The sequence below is a fragment of the Rhineura floridana genome, chromosome 2, assembly GCF_030035675.1.
Source record: "Rhineura floridana isolate rRhiFlo1 chromosome 2, rRhiFlo1.hap2, whole genome shotgun sequence".
In the NCBI taxonomy this organism is placed as follows: Eukaryota; Metazoa; Chordata; class Lepidosauria; order Squamata; family Rhineuridae; genus Rhineura; species Rhineura floridana.
Window position 1 is genome coordinate 143,676,710 of NC_084481.1, and position 12,050 is coordinate 143,688,759.

Genomic DNA, 12,050 nt, shown 5'->3' on the forward strand with positions numbered 1-12,050 from the left:
CTGTGTTGGCCACTCTTATCCTTCTGTTAAACTATCTTCCTCTTTTTGCTTCAGGCTGTCAGTTTATTAGAAGAAGCTGTGATGCCTCGGAAGGATTTGCCACCTCTGCTTCTCAAACTTAGTGAGAGACAAGCTGAGAATCTGGACTACCTTGGTGTGTCTTATGGTTTGACACCAAGGCTGCTCAAGTAAGCATTCAGCTGCATTTGAATACTATGCTGAGAGAGGCTAAGAGATGCAGGTGCCATTGTGATAACAGGTGTCCATAGGATTCCATCAATGGCTACTAGCTATGATGGCTATGTTCTACCTCAGCTGTCGGAGGCAGTATGTCTCTGAGTACCGGTTGCTAGGGATCACAAGTGGGGAGAACGTTGGTGTGGTCAGGTCCTGCTTGTAGGCTTCCCATAGGCATCTAGTCAGCCACTGTGAGAACAGGATGCTGGACTAGATGGGCCTTTGGACTGATCCAAAAGGGTTTAGTACTCTATTGAAATTTTGTATCAGTGTGTTTCACAAAACAAAATCTTACTGATTCAGATCAAGTGTGGTTTCTTGCCTTGGGACATTTTGCCCGTTTTGGATTCTTCATAATGAAGGTACGTTCTGCCAAAATCTGTTCTTCTGTGCGCAAGCCTTATTGAAATGAATGGAGCAGTACAAGAACATGTTTCTGCATAAATGTGGTGCTGTGCTGTTTCTAGTTACTTCACTGACCTCCTTCCCTACATCTGGATACTATAATCAGGACTGAACTGAAATGTTCTTGATTTTCTAGATCAGAACATTCCTGTGGAAAAATACATAGATTGGGCAAATATTTCACTTTTTCAGTGGCATGGTTCTGACTGCTGCTGCTTCCCCTCCACCTTCTTTTCGGTGGTGGTGGTGGCTGCTGTTTCCTTCTTCCTGGATTCATCACACTGGTGTACGTGCAAGAAACATAGGGATATCACAGTGGTGTGTACCTAGTCAGATTTGATGGTGTCTGTGGGAGCAATTGAGAGTGTGGGCAAGTGAAAGAAGAATAGACGTTTTTGTGAACAGTGCTGAAAAAAAAAACCGTGGAAAAGGCTGGTGTTTTTTGGCCACAAATGTCTTTGAAAACTAGTGTGTCACTTTGGCTCAGCCCTGGCTATAAATAAGTATTCATCCATTCAGGCAGTACTAACTATATTGTGGGATTATTTTTTTTATTTTAAAGACCCAAGCATTCTTTTGACAGACTATACGTACATTTTTGTTTCTCTTCCCTACCAGGTTTTGGAAACGAGCTGGATTTGTACCAGTTTATCTGAGACAGACTCCAGTAAGTTTTGCTTCACGGTTCAAGATCCCAGTAGATCTCCTGTTGGCAGAGTTTGTTCTGGTTCTGATACGTCCCTGTAATAAAAGTGTTATATTGTCATAGCAGTGTGACAGCTTTTGATTATGCAGCTGTAGGTTATCCTGCATTTTTCAGCACGTTGGAAAAGCAAGTATATTGAAGGTTTGGTATTTTTTATTTGCTCCAGTCACTAGTACTTGTTGCTGCTGACTACTTTGTGTGTGTTATCTGAGAGAGATTTATTTTACACCAATTGTTTATTGTTGAAAAGATTGGGCCAGTCATAAAATATCGTAGCGACAAGCAATGCCTTTATTTTCCAGAATGATCTGACTGGGGAGCACTCATGTATCATGCTGAAGCTGCTGAATGAAGAGGAAGACAGTGAGCAGGAGAACTGGCTCACTGCCTTTTGGAAAGGTGACTAGCAAGGATGTTTCAGTGCTGCCTCAAACTGCCATTTCAGAGTTGAAAATGCTCTTGCATGGTAACTTTACCACCACATTCCCACCTGTAGGGTGGTTCCTGTGAAATCACTCTTGCCTAAAAAATAGCCATCACTCTGATGAATTTGGTAACTTTAACTGTGGTGGTGATTTTACCAGCTCGGTTTCATGTGGAGAGTTGTTGATCAAGTCCCTTTAAAGACCACCTCCCAAATTACTGTGTTAATCAGCGTTTAGTGTGATCAGTTGTACGTTAAGCAGTAACTCCATTCCCCCCCCCACTTGTCCTGCAGATTTCAGGAGGAGATTCCTGGCCCTTTTGTCGTATCAGTTCAGCACTTTCTCTCCTTCGTTAGCTTTAAACATTTTGCAGAACAGGAATATCAAACAGCTGTCTCAATCCCGTAAGTATACGTGTGCGGGCTCCTTGCAGGATATTTTGTAAAACTAATTATACTAAAGCAAATCCCAAGAAAAAGCATATGCAGCATTTTTGTTTAAGTCTTTGCTTTCTCTAGGTCAGGCTTGGGAATCTCTGGCCCAAGGGCAGTCTCCTCCTACGTGGGCAGCTTGTTGCATTTCCATGCACTGCTCTGACATAAGGGTTCCTTGTAGGAGTTGTAGTCCAAAACATCTGGAGGGTACCGCATTGGCTACCCCTGTCTTATATAAGATCATAAGATTATTATAAAAGAGCTGCTGATCAAATGCTGCTTTGATTCCTGTTCTTAGCAAGTAGACAGCATGCGTGATTTCTCTCTCTTGGTTTTTTCTCTCCTCACTTCTCTAAACCAATTCATGGCTTGCTAAGCAATCAGCCGTCATGAATTAGAAGCTGCTTTCATCCCTTATGACCTGAAGAGGCTGGAGATGTACTCCAGGAACATGGTGGACTATCACCTGATTATGGACATGATCCCAACTATCTCTAGGATGTACTTTCTCAGCCAGCTTGCAGATGTGACCCTTTCTGCTACTCAGTCTGTAAGTATCGTATTTTTAGCTACTGTCCTGTTAATTCCTCTCATTTGACTGCCAGTCCGTGAGCCTTTGGCTGATACTGTGTTTCCCTCCATGTTTCCTCTTTTCCTGCATTCTACATATTGTGTGTTGCAGTAGCTTTGTTACCCTTGAATCTTGACCTTTTTTCGTGGAATTCAGTGGCATGCCTGGGTTTCCAGGGGTCCTCTTAACATGAAGCTCACCAGAGCAAGTCCCACTTAACATATGACTTGGAACTACATCAGGCACCTTCTAGCCCAGGTTTAGGTCCATCCTCTGAATCAAACAATTACTATCAATTAACTCCCTTCCACAAGATCATTCCTGCCGGATGATTGCAGCTCCCTTTGGGAATTTCCTGTTGCCCATTTTCTGAAGGCCTCTCCCACCTATTTGTGAGTGTATCTGTGTTTCATGTAGGTCATCAAAAGTCAGACGTGGGGGTGAATGAATGCAGAATATAAGGCAGGTGTTGGAAGCTGATGACAGTTTTTTTTAAAGCCTCTGGCATTTGGCCAATGATGCTTCATAGCCTACCTGCATCTGAGAACTCTGTGAAATTGCTAGGAGGATGAAAGCCTTGTGTGCTGTTGCCACTGAACTCGACTAAGAAAAGTAGATAGGTGTTGGGGAACCAAAACAGAGTGGAAGGAAAGTCTAAAGGAAGAAAAGGGGAGAATCTGACACAGGAGATGCCACAATACGCAGAAAAGGGGGAGTGACAGAAAAGGGGATGCAAATATTTGGCGCATATTGAAGAGAGCCTAAGTGGTGTGCTTTGTGTACCAAGGAAGGAGTACATCCTACACAGCAGAGAAAAGGAGAGCTAACATGGTCTGTGATGGTTTACTTTTCAGTGTTTTGCCTTGCAAAGAGAATAAGAGGACTGGCAAAGCATGGGTTTAGAAGAAACACTGAATTAGAATTGTAGCAAAAATGCTACTCTATAGTTGAATGTAATGTGTCACTCCTGAATTAATAAAAATGTAATGTGGCCCTGTGAGTTTTGCACCCCTAAATTAATTTTTGGAAAGACCAAAAATTGGATTTGGATCAAATTGGTTGGATCAAAAATTGGCATGATAGATGGGACTATTGACGGATTCCACTACATGTCGTTCTGTTGACTCAAAGCAGTGAAACTCAATCTTCTCCCAGGCTCTTCTTCTTGGGATTGGTCTCCAGCACAAATCTGTGGATCAGCTGGAGAAAGAGATAGAGCTGCCTAGTGGCCAGTTGATGGGCCTCTTCAACAGGACCATCCGCAAGGTGGTTCAGGTAAATGCTATTTTTTGGTTGCATTAAGGAGAATTAACCATGTGTTAGAACACTGTAGGGTCCAGAACGTAAAGTAGAGAAATGGCTTCTGTGTGTTATTATAGGTTCTCTTAGGTGGGTTCTTCAAACCTGGATAAACTGTTTCTGAGACTTAAACTACATATAATGCTTAGTTGTATGTACATCTCCTCCCCCTTTTAAATAAATTAGAAGCAGTCACGGGTTTAGTAAAACACCCCCCCCCCCTGTGTGAGCTGCTCAAACTTTTCTGTTCCTGTGGATTTTCTTTTCAAAATGGCTCCTCTCCCTCCCCCAGCTGCTTTCCCACCCATTGCATCCCTGGTAGGTAAGAAAACATGATGGGTGAGGGGGATTTTCAGCAGACCAATGGCAGGAAAGGAATGGGTTAAGCAGTTCCTCCTACCACCTTGGATATTTCACTCATGATTTCAGCCTCCCAAGGTGTGTGTGTGCTGTCAGGAAAAAGTTAAACTCCACTAAGCATCACTGATTGTTGGAGTCTGGTGGAGAGCAGGACTTTTTTTTGTCTGCTGGCTGTGTGAATTAATCCTGCAGTTCTACTACATAGGGGCTGTTGCATAGATAAAAATTAGTAACTTTTAAGGCAATAATGGTACTCACAATAGAATGCATGAAGCTTTTCATACTTTAGCATTATAACACTGACTTTTAAAACTTCTATATAAAGGCTATTAAAACTATCATAAAATGGGAGGGGATGACCAATATGTATGTAGCATAGTACTGAGGATTATTTTATTAAAAATCAGTGTCATCACTTATTGGTTATTTTTTCCCCTAGTTGTTCAACACTCTTCTGGAAAAGGCTGTGGAAGAGCAGATGGCAGCAACTAAAGAAGTTGTAATGGAGCCAACTCTGAAATCTTTAAATGAGGATTTGGTAATTTGTATTTTCAAATTTTCACAACACAAGAGATGTTGGGGGAGGGGTTCCTTAGGAAAAAATAACAAGCAAAAGTTACAAAAACTAAAAATAGGAGGCTTGGTGTTATAGCCATTAGGTCATTTTTTTAGACATGATTCCAAGGTAGAAATTGAAAATGGAATAAGTCTGTGCTTGATGCTAAAGGAATCCGGTTACACACCTAGGATTTTGAGACTGAGAAGCAATGGTTGTTCCCCTTTTTGAAAACACAAAGGCTGTTTGTTTTTCAGACCATTTCCTTTCCTTAAGCAAAACACAGAAGTTCCTGCTTAGGCAGAGAGGAGAATACACTTAAAATATACATTTACACTTTGATTTATGAATGCCGACATAGGGAGTTAACTTGCATGGTGAAATAACAGTTGGCTGTTATGATTTGTGTTTTTGGTTTGAGAACTGTATTTTTTTCCAAAAATTAATAACCATATCTATTGTCTGTTACTTATGAAGTTGTTTTCCTGATACAGGAAGAAGCAGCAAAGGAATTTCAAGAAAAACATAAACAAGATACTGGGAAGCTAAAAGATCTGGATCTTTCACAGTAAGCCCTCCCTTGCTACGTGCAGTAAATACACTCTCATGCTTCATAAAAGAAGTCAAGTGGCCTAAACTCTTTGGTTTGTTGTTGTTGTTATGTACCTTCAAGTCGACCCCATGAATCGGTGACCTCCAATAGCATCTGTAGTGAACCACCCTATGCAGATCTTGTCAGTTCAGGTCTGTGGCTTCCTTTATGACAGCCTTTCCCAACTGGTGTGCCTCCAGATGTTGTTGGATCACAACTCCCATCAGCCTCAGCCATTGGCAATGCTGGCTGAGGCTGATGGGAGTTGTGGTCCAACAACATCTGGAGGCACACTGGTTGGGAAAGGCTGCTTTGTGGAATCAATCCATCTCTTGTTTGGCCTTCCTCTTTTTCTACTCCCTTCTGTTTTTCCAAGTATTATTGTCTTTTCTAGTGAATCGTGTCTTCTCATTATGTGTCCAGGGTATGATAACCTCAGTTTCATCATTTTAGCTTCTAGTAATAGTTCTGGTTTAATTTGTTCTAACACCCACTTATTTGTCTTTTTGATAGTCCGTGGTATGCACAAAGCTCTCCTCCAACACCACATTTCAAACGAGTTGATTTTTCTCTTATCCAGTTTTTTCACTGTCCAACTTTCACATCCATACATAGAGATCAGGAATACCATGGTCTGAATGATCCTGACTTTAGTGTTCAGTGATACATCTTTGCATTTGAGGACCTTTTCTAGTTCTTTCATAGCTGCCCTCCCCAGTCCTAGCCTTCTTCTGATTTCTTGACTATTGTCTCCATTTTGGTTAAGGACTGTGCCAAGATATTGATAATCCTTGACAAGTTCAATGTCCTCATTGTCAACGTTAAAGTTACGTAAATCTTCTGTTGTCATTACTTCAGTCTTCTTGATGTTCAGCTGTAGTCCTGCTTTTGTGCTTTCCTCTTTAACTTTCATCAGCATTTGTTTCAAATCATTACAGGTTTCTGCTAATAGTATGGTATCATCTGCATATCTTAAATTGTTAATATTTCTCCCTCCAATTTTCATACCTCCTTCATCTTAGTCCAATCCCGCTTTCTATATGATGTGTTCTGCATATAGATTAAACAAATAGGGTGATAACATACACCCCTGTCTCACACCGTTTCCGATGGGGAACCAATCGGTTTCTCCATATTCTGTCCTTACAGTAGCCTCTTGTGCAGAGTATAGGTTGCGCATCAGGACAATCAGATGCTGTAGCACCCCCATTTCTTTTAAAGCTATTTGGTTATGGTATCCAAATAGTCCAAGGATGCGATAGGGAAAACCTAGTTCTGTTTTGGTTTCACCGGTGATAGCCACCTGTGGGGCTGTGAATGGCAGGATATGATCCATTATGTTGGCAAAGGAAGGCAGTTTGACAAGATACAGATCACAATGCTTTGTTTAGGAAACAAATAACTTCATTAAACTATCCTGGTAGGCTTGAAGCAGTTCAGAATAGGTTTTGATGTTTTTTCGACTTCAGATGGTCACTTTCTCACAAGCTACAAGGGAATGTGCTACAAGCTGTGTAATTTCTTTATGGAAGGTGTCTGGGGGTGGGTGCCATCTTGCTTGCAGATGAGATCTCAAGCTTCCTGAAATGGGTTTGCCGACACTCCTGTGACCCCCCTAAGGCACAGGCTTGCAGTTCCAGAATTTTCTCAGTGAAGACCTAACCAGGACAGACATGGTTTTTCCCCTCCCAAAGATCACCAGGAAGGAACCATTTTATTGGGGAAATATGTTGAATGTGCATTAGATTGATGTCAGATTCTTTAAAGATTTGTAAACAAAGCTTGAATATCAGGAGAGTGTAAAATGAATAACTGTGATCCCTGTTCCAAAGGCTGGTGAAGTTTTAAACATTCTGATCTTCTTTTAATCTTAATTTTCTTTTAAGGTCAGTTAAGTATGAAGTCAGAATCCTTGTTGCAATGTTAATTAGTACTTTCTGATCAGGGTTGTTGCTCCATTTTAAAGTGTTTGTTTTAATCTTCTCACTTAGATATGTAATCCAAGGAGATGATGAAGAGTGGAATGAAGTGCTGATCAAAGCAGGACAGAATGCTTCCATTGTCAGCCTGAAAAGGTTAGTGATGTACTTTTCTCAAGGAGTTTGGCCCTGACTGGTATATCCAGTATCTTAGCAATACTGGAAGACTAAAGGTTTAAATTGGAGCAAAGAGAATTGTCCGTATCTCAATTCCTTTTCTTCTATTCCTAACCAAGCAGAGGAAGGGAAATGGGTAAAGTCTACCTTGGACAGGAGTTACACAATTTTGGAGCCACTACTAAGCGAGCCCTGTCACATATAGCCACTCACTATACATCAGATGGTGGGGGAATAGAGAGCAGGGCTTTGGAAGATGTCTTGAGCAAGTGAATATCTTCATATGGGAGAAGTTATCCCTTTTGATCCTGTAGTCCTCAATTTTTTATTTTGAATATGATCCCCATGAATTCTTAATATTTAGTGATACAGGTTGACACCCTTCCCCTGAAGTTTAAATGACTTGGGCATTACAACTTAAGATGTCTTTGACATGTCCTAACATCGGGAGGTTCACTTAAAACCACCCCAGGGAGAAGTTGAAAGTTGAACATTTTGACGTTGATCCCAAGATAAGTTACCTTAAGGAACTTTCCCATGCTCTTTGTCCCCTGTTCTCCATCCCATATTGTTCAGGAGCCCCCACCTCACCTTAGCAACCTTTAACAAAGGCAGTGGGGATGTGTGGACAGCTGTAAGGAGGAGAAGATGGAAGATGTTCCTTCTATGAACTTTCTTAATGTAACTTGGGATATACATTTAGAGCTCCACCATGGCTGTCTCAAAAGTGATCCTAATACATTGGACTGTGCTTTCCCCCCTTCCTGTCCATTCTAATATAGTTAGATGTAATTAGGGCTGCATGTGCTTCACAATGGCATGCAAAACCAATGAAGTATAGAATTGGCTACTGAAGACAGAAATTGGTGTGCTGAGATTTCCTATTTGCATTTAGAAAAATGTTTTAGACCATATTGTTGTAAAAGGCATAAAAGTGTGTGTGCCTTACATTCCAAAAGAAGGGAAGGTCTATGATTTCAGGTGCTTAAACACTTAAAGGTTTTAAATACTCTGCATAGTTCCTTCCTCCTTCCAAGCATAAGCAGAATAAATTACGTAAAGAAGCAAGTATATCAAAACTTGCGTAATTCACATGATTCTGTCTAGGAGTTGGATCCAGATGCTCTTCCATGAACAGAAAGGCTCCTTATGACCATGGAAGGGACTTGGATCCAGCAAAGGCTCCTGCTGGAGGAAGGAGAGACTGGCTTTCCCTTCTTTCAGCACCACTTCTCACACCACCCACAAGTGACCTTGCAACCCCAACCCCCCTCTCCAAGCTGATCTTCCTGCAGAAAATGGGAGAGGAAAAGGCCATATTTTATTTTTAGCTCGAAGTATGCTATATCTCCAGCTACATTTTGTGACCAGTGTGTTACTTTTTTTTCCTCAGTGACAAGAAGAGAAAATCAGAAGCCATACTAGGGCCAAAACAGGAGAAGAAATTTAAAAAGAAAAACCCAAAGCAGAAGTGGAAGAAATGATCCCAAAGAAGGGACGTAGAACTCTTGTTTTGTGGGGACCCGATTTCTTTTCCAAAGCAAAGGCCATGAAGAAACCATACATCAGAGTGGAAAATCCCGAAGGTTTCCCCCCTTCATATAGAGGCAGCCTGAAGCAACACACTTGGGAAGATACTTTTTCTTGCTGCTAGCTCAGCATTTGTGTTATGCTAAAAGGAAGTCTAGAGCAGCAAACTGAATTGTTACCAGGAATCATGTCTCTTTGCAGTTTAGCCCTGCAAAGTCTCTGGTTTTGTGTGCCTAAGAGACCTATAAACATCTTTTCCTTCTCTTTATTTTTTGTTGTTCTTACTAGTAATTTTGGAGGGCGGCCTGGGACTCAGTGCTGTGTGTCTTAGTTTTCATTGAAAGCTGGTCTTTTTTAGAAGCTTTAGTACAATGAACTATAAAAACTTTCCATGGGATTTTAAAATGGTGAAGTTACTTTAGGTATATTATGCTTTTTGATAAAAAGAAGAATAATTAGTAGCTCTGTTGTCACCTTTTTGCTCTGAGTTCTGTGGTCGCTTCTAGACATTTATTGTTTGCTCTGGTACTGAGCAAAATAGAGAATGTGGCAGGGAATGAATTAACACACCCACATCATGTCCCCTGAATTGCATTGTTCCTGCTTTTCAGTTTGTGGCGCAGGATACCCTACTTGTTATCATGCCCCACAATGCACCAGTAAAGAAGTGGTTATAGGTGTGTGTGTGTATGGTCCCAGGTACTGGGAACTTTGGGGGCCCATCTTTGTGAGCCCATCTGGATTCAACTTCACCACCACCACCACCAAGGGGAGCTTGTATGGCAAGCATCTTATTGGGGCTTCTCTGTTTTCATGCATAGTGGGTTGTAGACATAGGACTGTGTGTCCTGTGCATCTGCAGAGATATCATTCAAAACGCAGAATCTGGTGTAGAACTCAATAATGCTAGAACCTCCAGTTTTCTTCCCCACATGAGATGAAATGCTGCAATCGTCTGTGGTGTGGCTTCACTGATGTCCACGGCACCAGTCCTGTCCTGTGGTTACTGTGCCCTCGATAGTTGTTCTCGGCTCAGTACTTATTGGAAATGTTAAAACATACACACGCACACAGAAAAACAAGGTCATGGAAGGAGAAGAAATGTACAAAATAAACAGATGAATTGGCTTAATCTTTGTATCCTTTTTGTTTTTCTGCCATGCTGTAAGTCAGGGGGATGCAGTTTGAGGATCCTGAGCTGTGTGTGTTTGTGTTGGCCTATGCAGCAGAAGCCACACCTCTTGTTCCTCTACACATTTAAAGCAAATTTTCCAACTCTGATTTCAGCTTCAATTGAACCACTTTCCCCTGGCCTCAACCTTTTATGGTTTTGAGGTCTGGCTTGCCAACAGTGAACAACAGGTTTGTCAAGGATTAGGCATAATTGCACTCCCCAAATGTTCCAAAAACCACAGGCCACCTAATCATAAAATTAGCTTATAGTGTGAGATTCTTAAAGAAAGATTTCTTTCAATTTTGTGGCTTTTTACCTTGGGTTTGGCGTGGCTGTGGGTTTGTTTTTTCTCTCCAAACTTCCTTGTAAAGCCTTGAGAGTAAAGAAACAACTTTAAAAGGAAAAATGGTAAAGCTTCATGTTCCCAGGCATGTACTGTGAATGCAGAATTAGGATATCTGGCGGACATTGCCATCCTGGCACAGGAAGCTGGTAGCCGTTTCCGTGATATGTACTTTTTTCCAGCAGCTACAGGCATGCAAATGTCTGCTGGCTCCATGCGTACATCTTTCAGGTCATCATGTATAGAGAAATTTATTACTGCTACTAATAAAGAATGTGTGTGCATCTGTGTATTTATGTACCCCTACACACCCCCACATATTGTTTGTGTGTTAATACACACACCGAGGGTAATATCCAATGAAGTGCTTCTACTGGCACAGGGATGGCAAACCTTTTTGACTCCACTGGCCAACTTTGATAGGTGAGTGGGGCTGCCCACCTGTCAATCACATGATAGCATTATGACATAGATGATTGGTAAATTGATGGCACTGTCCATAAAAAATCCCTCGTGCTCCCCTTAACTCTCGGGGAATTAACAATCAGAGACTTCAAAGGAAAGGGGAGAGAATTGCAAGACTTTTCCAAGTCTTTCCCCTCCCTCTTTTAAGTCCTCGATCACTGAAGGACTGTGAGACTTGGAAAATGTTTTAAGACAGGCCCTGCTCTCCAGTTTGAGCAAACTGGGAATGCAGGAGCTGTCTTGAAGTCTTTGTAAAAGCCTTTTTGAAGTAGCTCACGCTACTTTTGTCAAAGGGCACTTTTGCGCAAGGCTTTAATCCCCACTCAGATGTGTGGGGATTAAATTCTGCTCCCTTGACTATGCCATCTTGTTCCCTGTTGGAAACAGGATCATGCAGCGGATTCAGGATTAAACCCTGTTTTCCGGCCCATCAGCTAATGTCACTAGTGACATCAGCAGGTGCGTAGGTGGGCCTGGTTTGGGGGAAGATGGCCTCATAGGCCAAACTGGACCCCCCGATGGGCCATGATTGGTCTGGAGGCCAGAGATTCCCTATCCCTGCAGTAGCATAAGGATTTCCACTTGCACAACAGAGCATCTCCCTCACCCCGTGCACCTTCATGTCTTAAGACAGGGAATCCCCAGAACAGATATGGGGGGAGGGGAATTTCTGTTGCACAGCCAAAATTCCTTCATTGGAAACTGCCTTCATAACCTGCTATTATTACCAAATTTGTCTAAACATAAGGATCTGAAAGATTTTGTGTACACATGGAATACCAATGCCTGGAGCTATTGAAAAACCTATATGCCATATAATACTGCTATATTATTATATAATACTGCTTTGCATATGA

The 12,050-nt window shown here is 41.7% G+C and overlaps 1 protein-coding gene across 2 annotated transcripts in view; it reads left to right on the plus strand.

The window, feature by feature from the left end:
• The window catches only part of NAT10 (N-acetyltransferase 10), a 46,796-nt gene extending 36,453 nt beyond the window's left edge, over positions 1 to 10,343 (plus strand). For both annotated transcript variants that reach the window (XM_061610742.1, XM_061610743.1), the window contains exons 20-29: positions 55 to 188; positions 1,261 to 1,309; positions 1,651 to 1,747; positions 2,067 to 2,177; positions 2,585 to 2,757; positions 3,934 to 4,053; positions 4,877 to 4,975; positions 5,488 to 5,561; positions 7,577 to 7,660; positions 9,075 to 10,343. In XM_061610742.1, coding sequence (XP_061466726.1) covers positions 55 to 188; positions 1,261 to 1,309; positions 1,651 to 1,747; positions 2,067 to 2,177; positions 2,585 to 2,757; positions 3,934 to 4,053; positions 4,877 to 4,975; positions 5,488 to 5,561; positions 7,577 to 7,660; positions 9,075 to 9,165 — 1,032 coding nt within the window. In that variant the 3' untranslated portion in view covers positions 9,166 to 10,343. The remainder of the gene's footprint in view (positions 1 to 54; positions 189 to 1,260; positions 1,310 to 1,650; positions 1,748 to 2,066; positions 2,178 to 2,584; positions 2,758 to 3,933; positions 4,054 to 4,876; positions 4,976 to 5,487; positions 5,562 to 7,576; positions 7,661 to 9,074) is intronic.
• Positions 10,344 to 12,050: the final 1,707 nt, after the last annotated feature.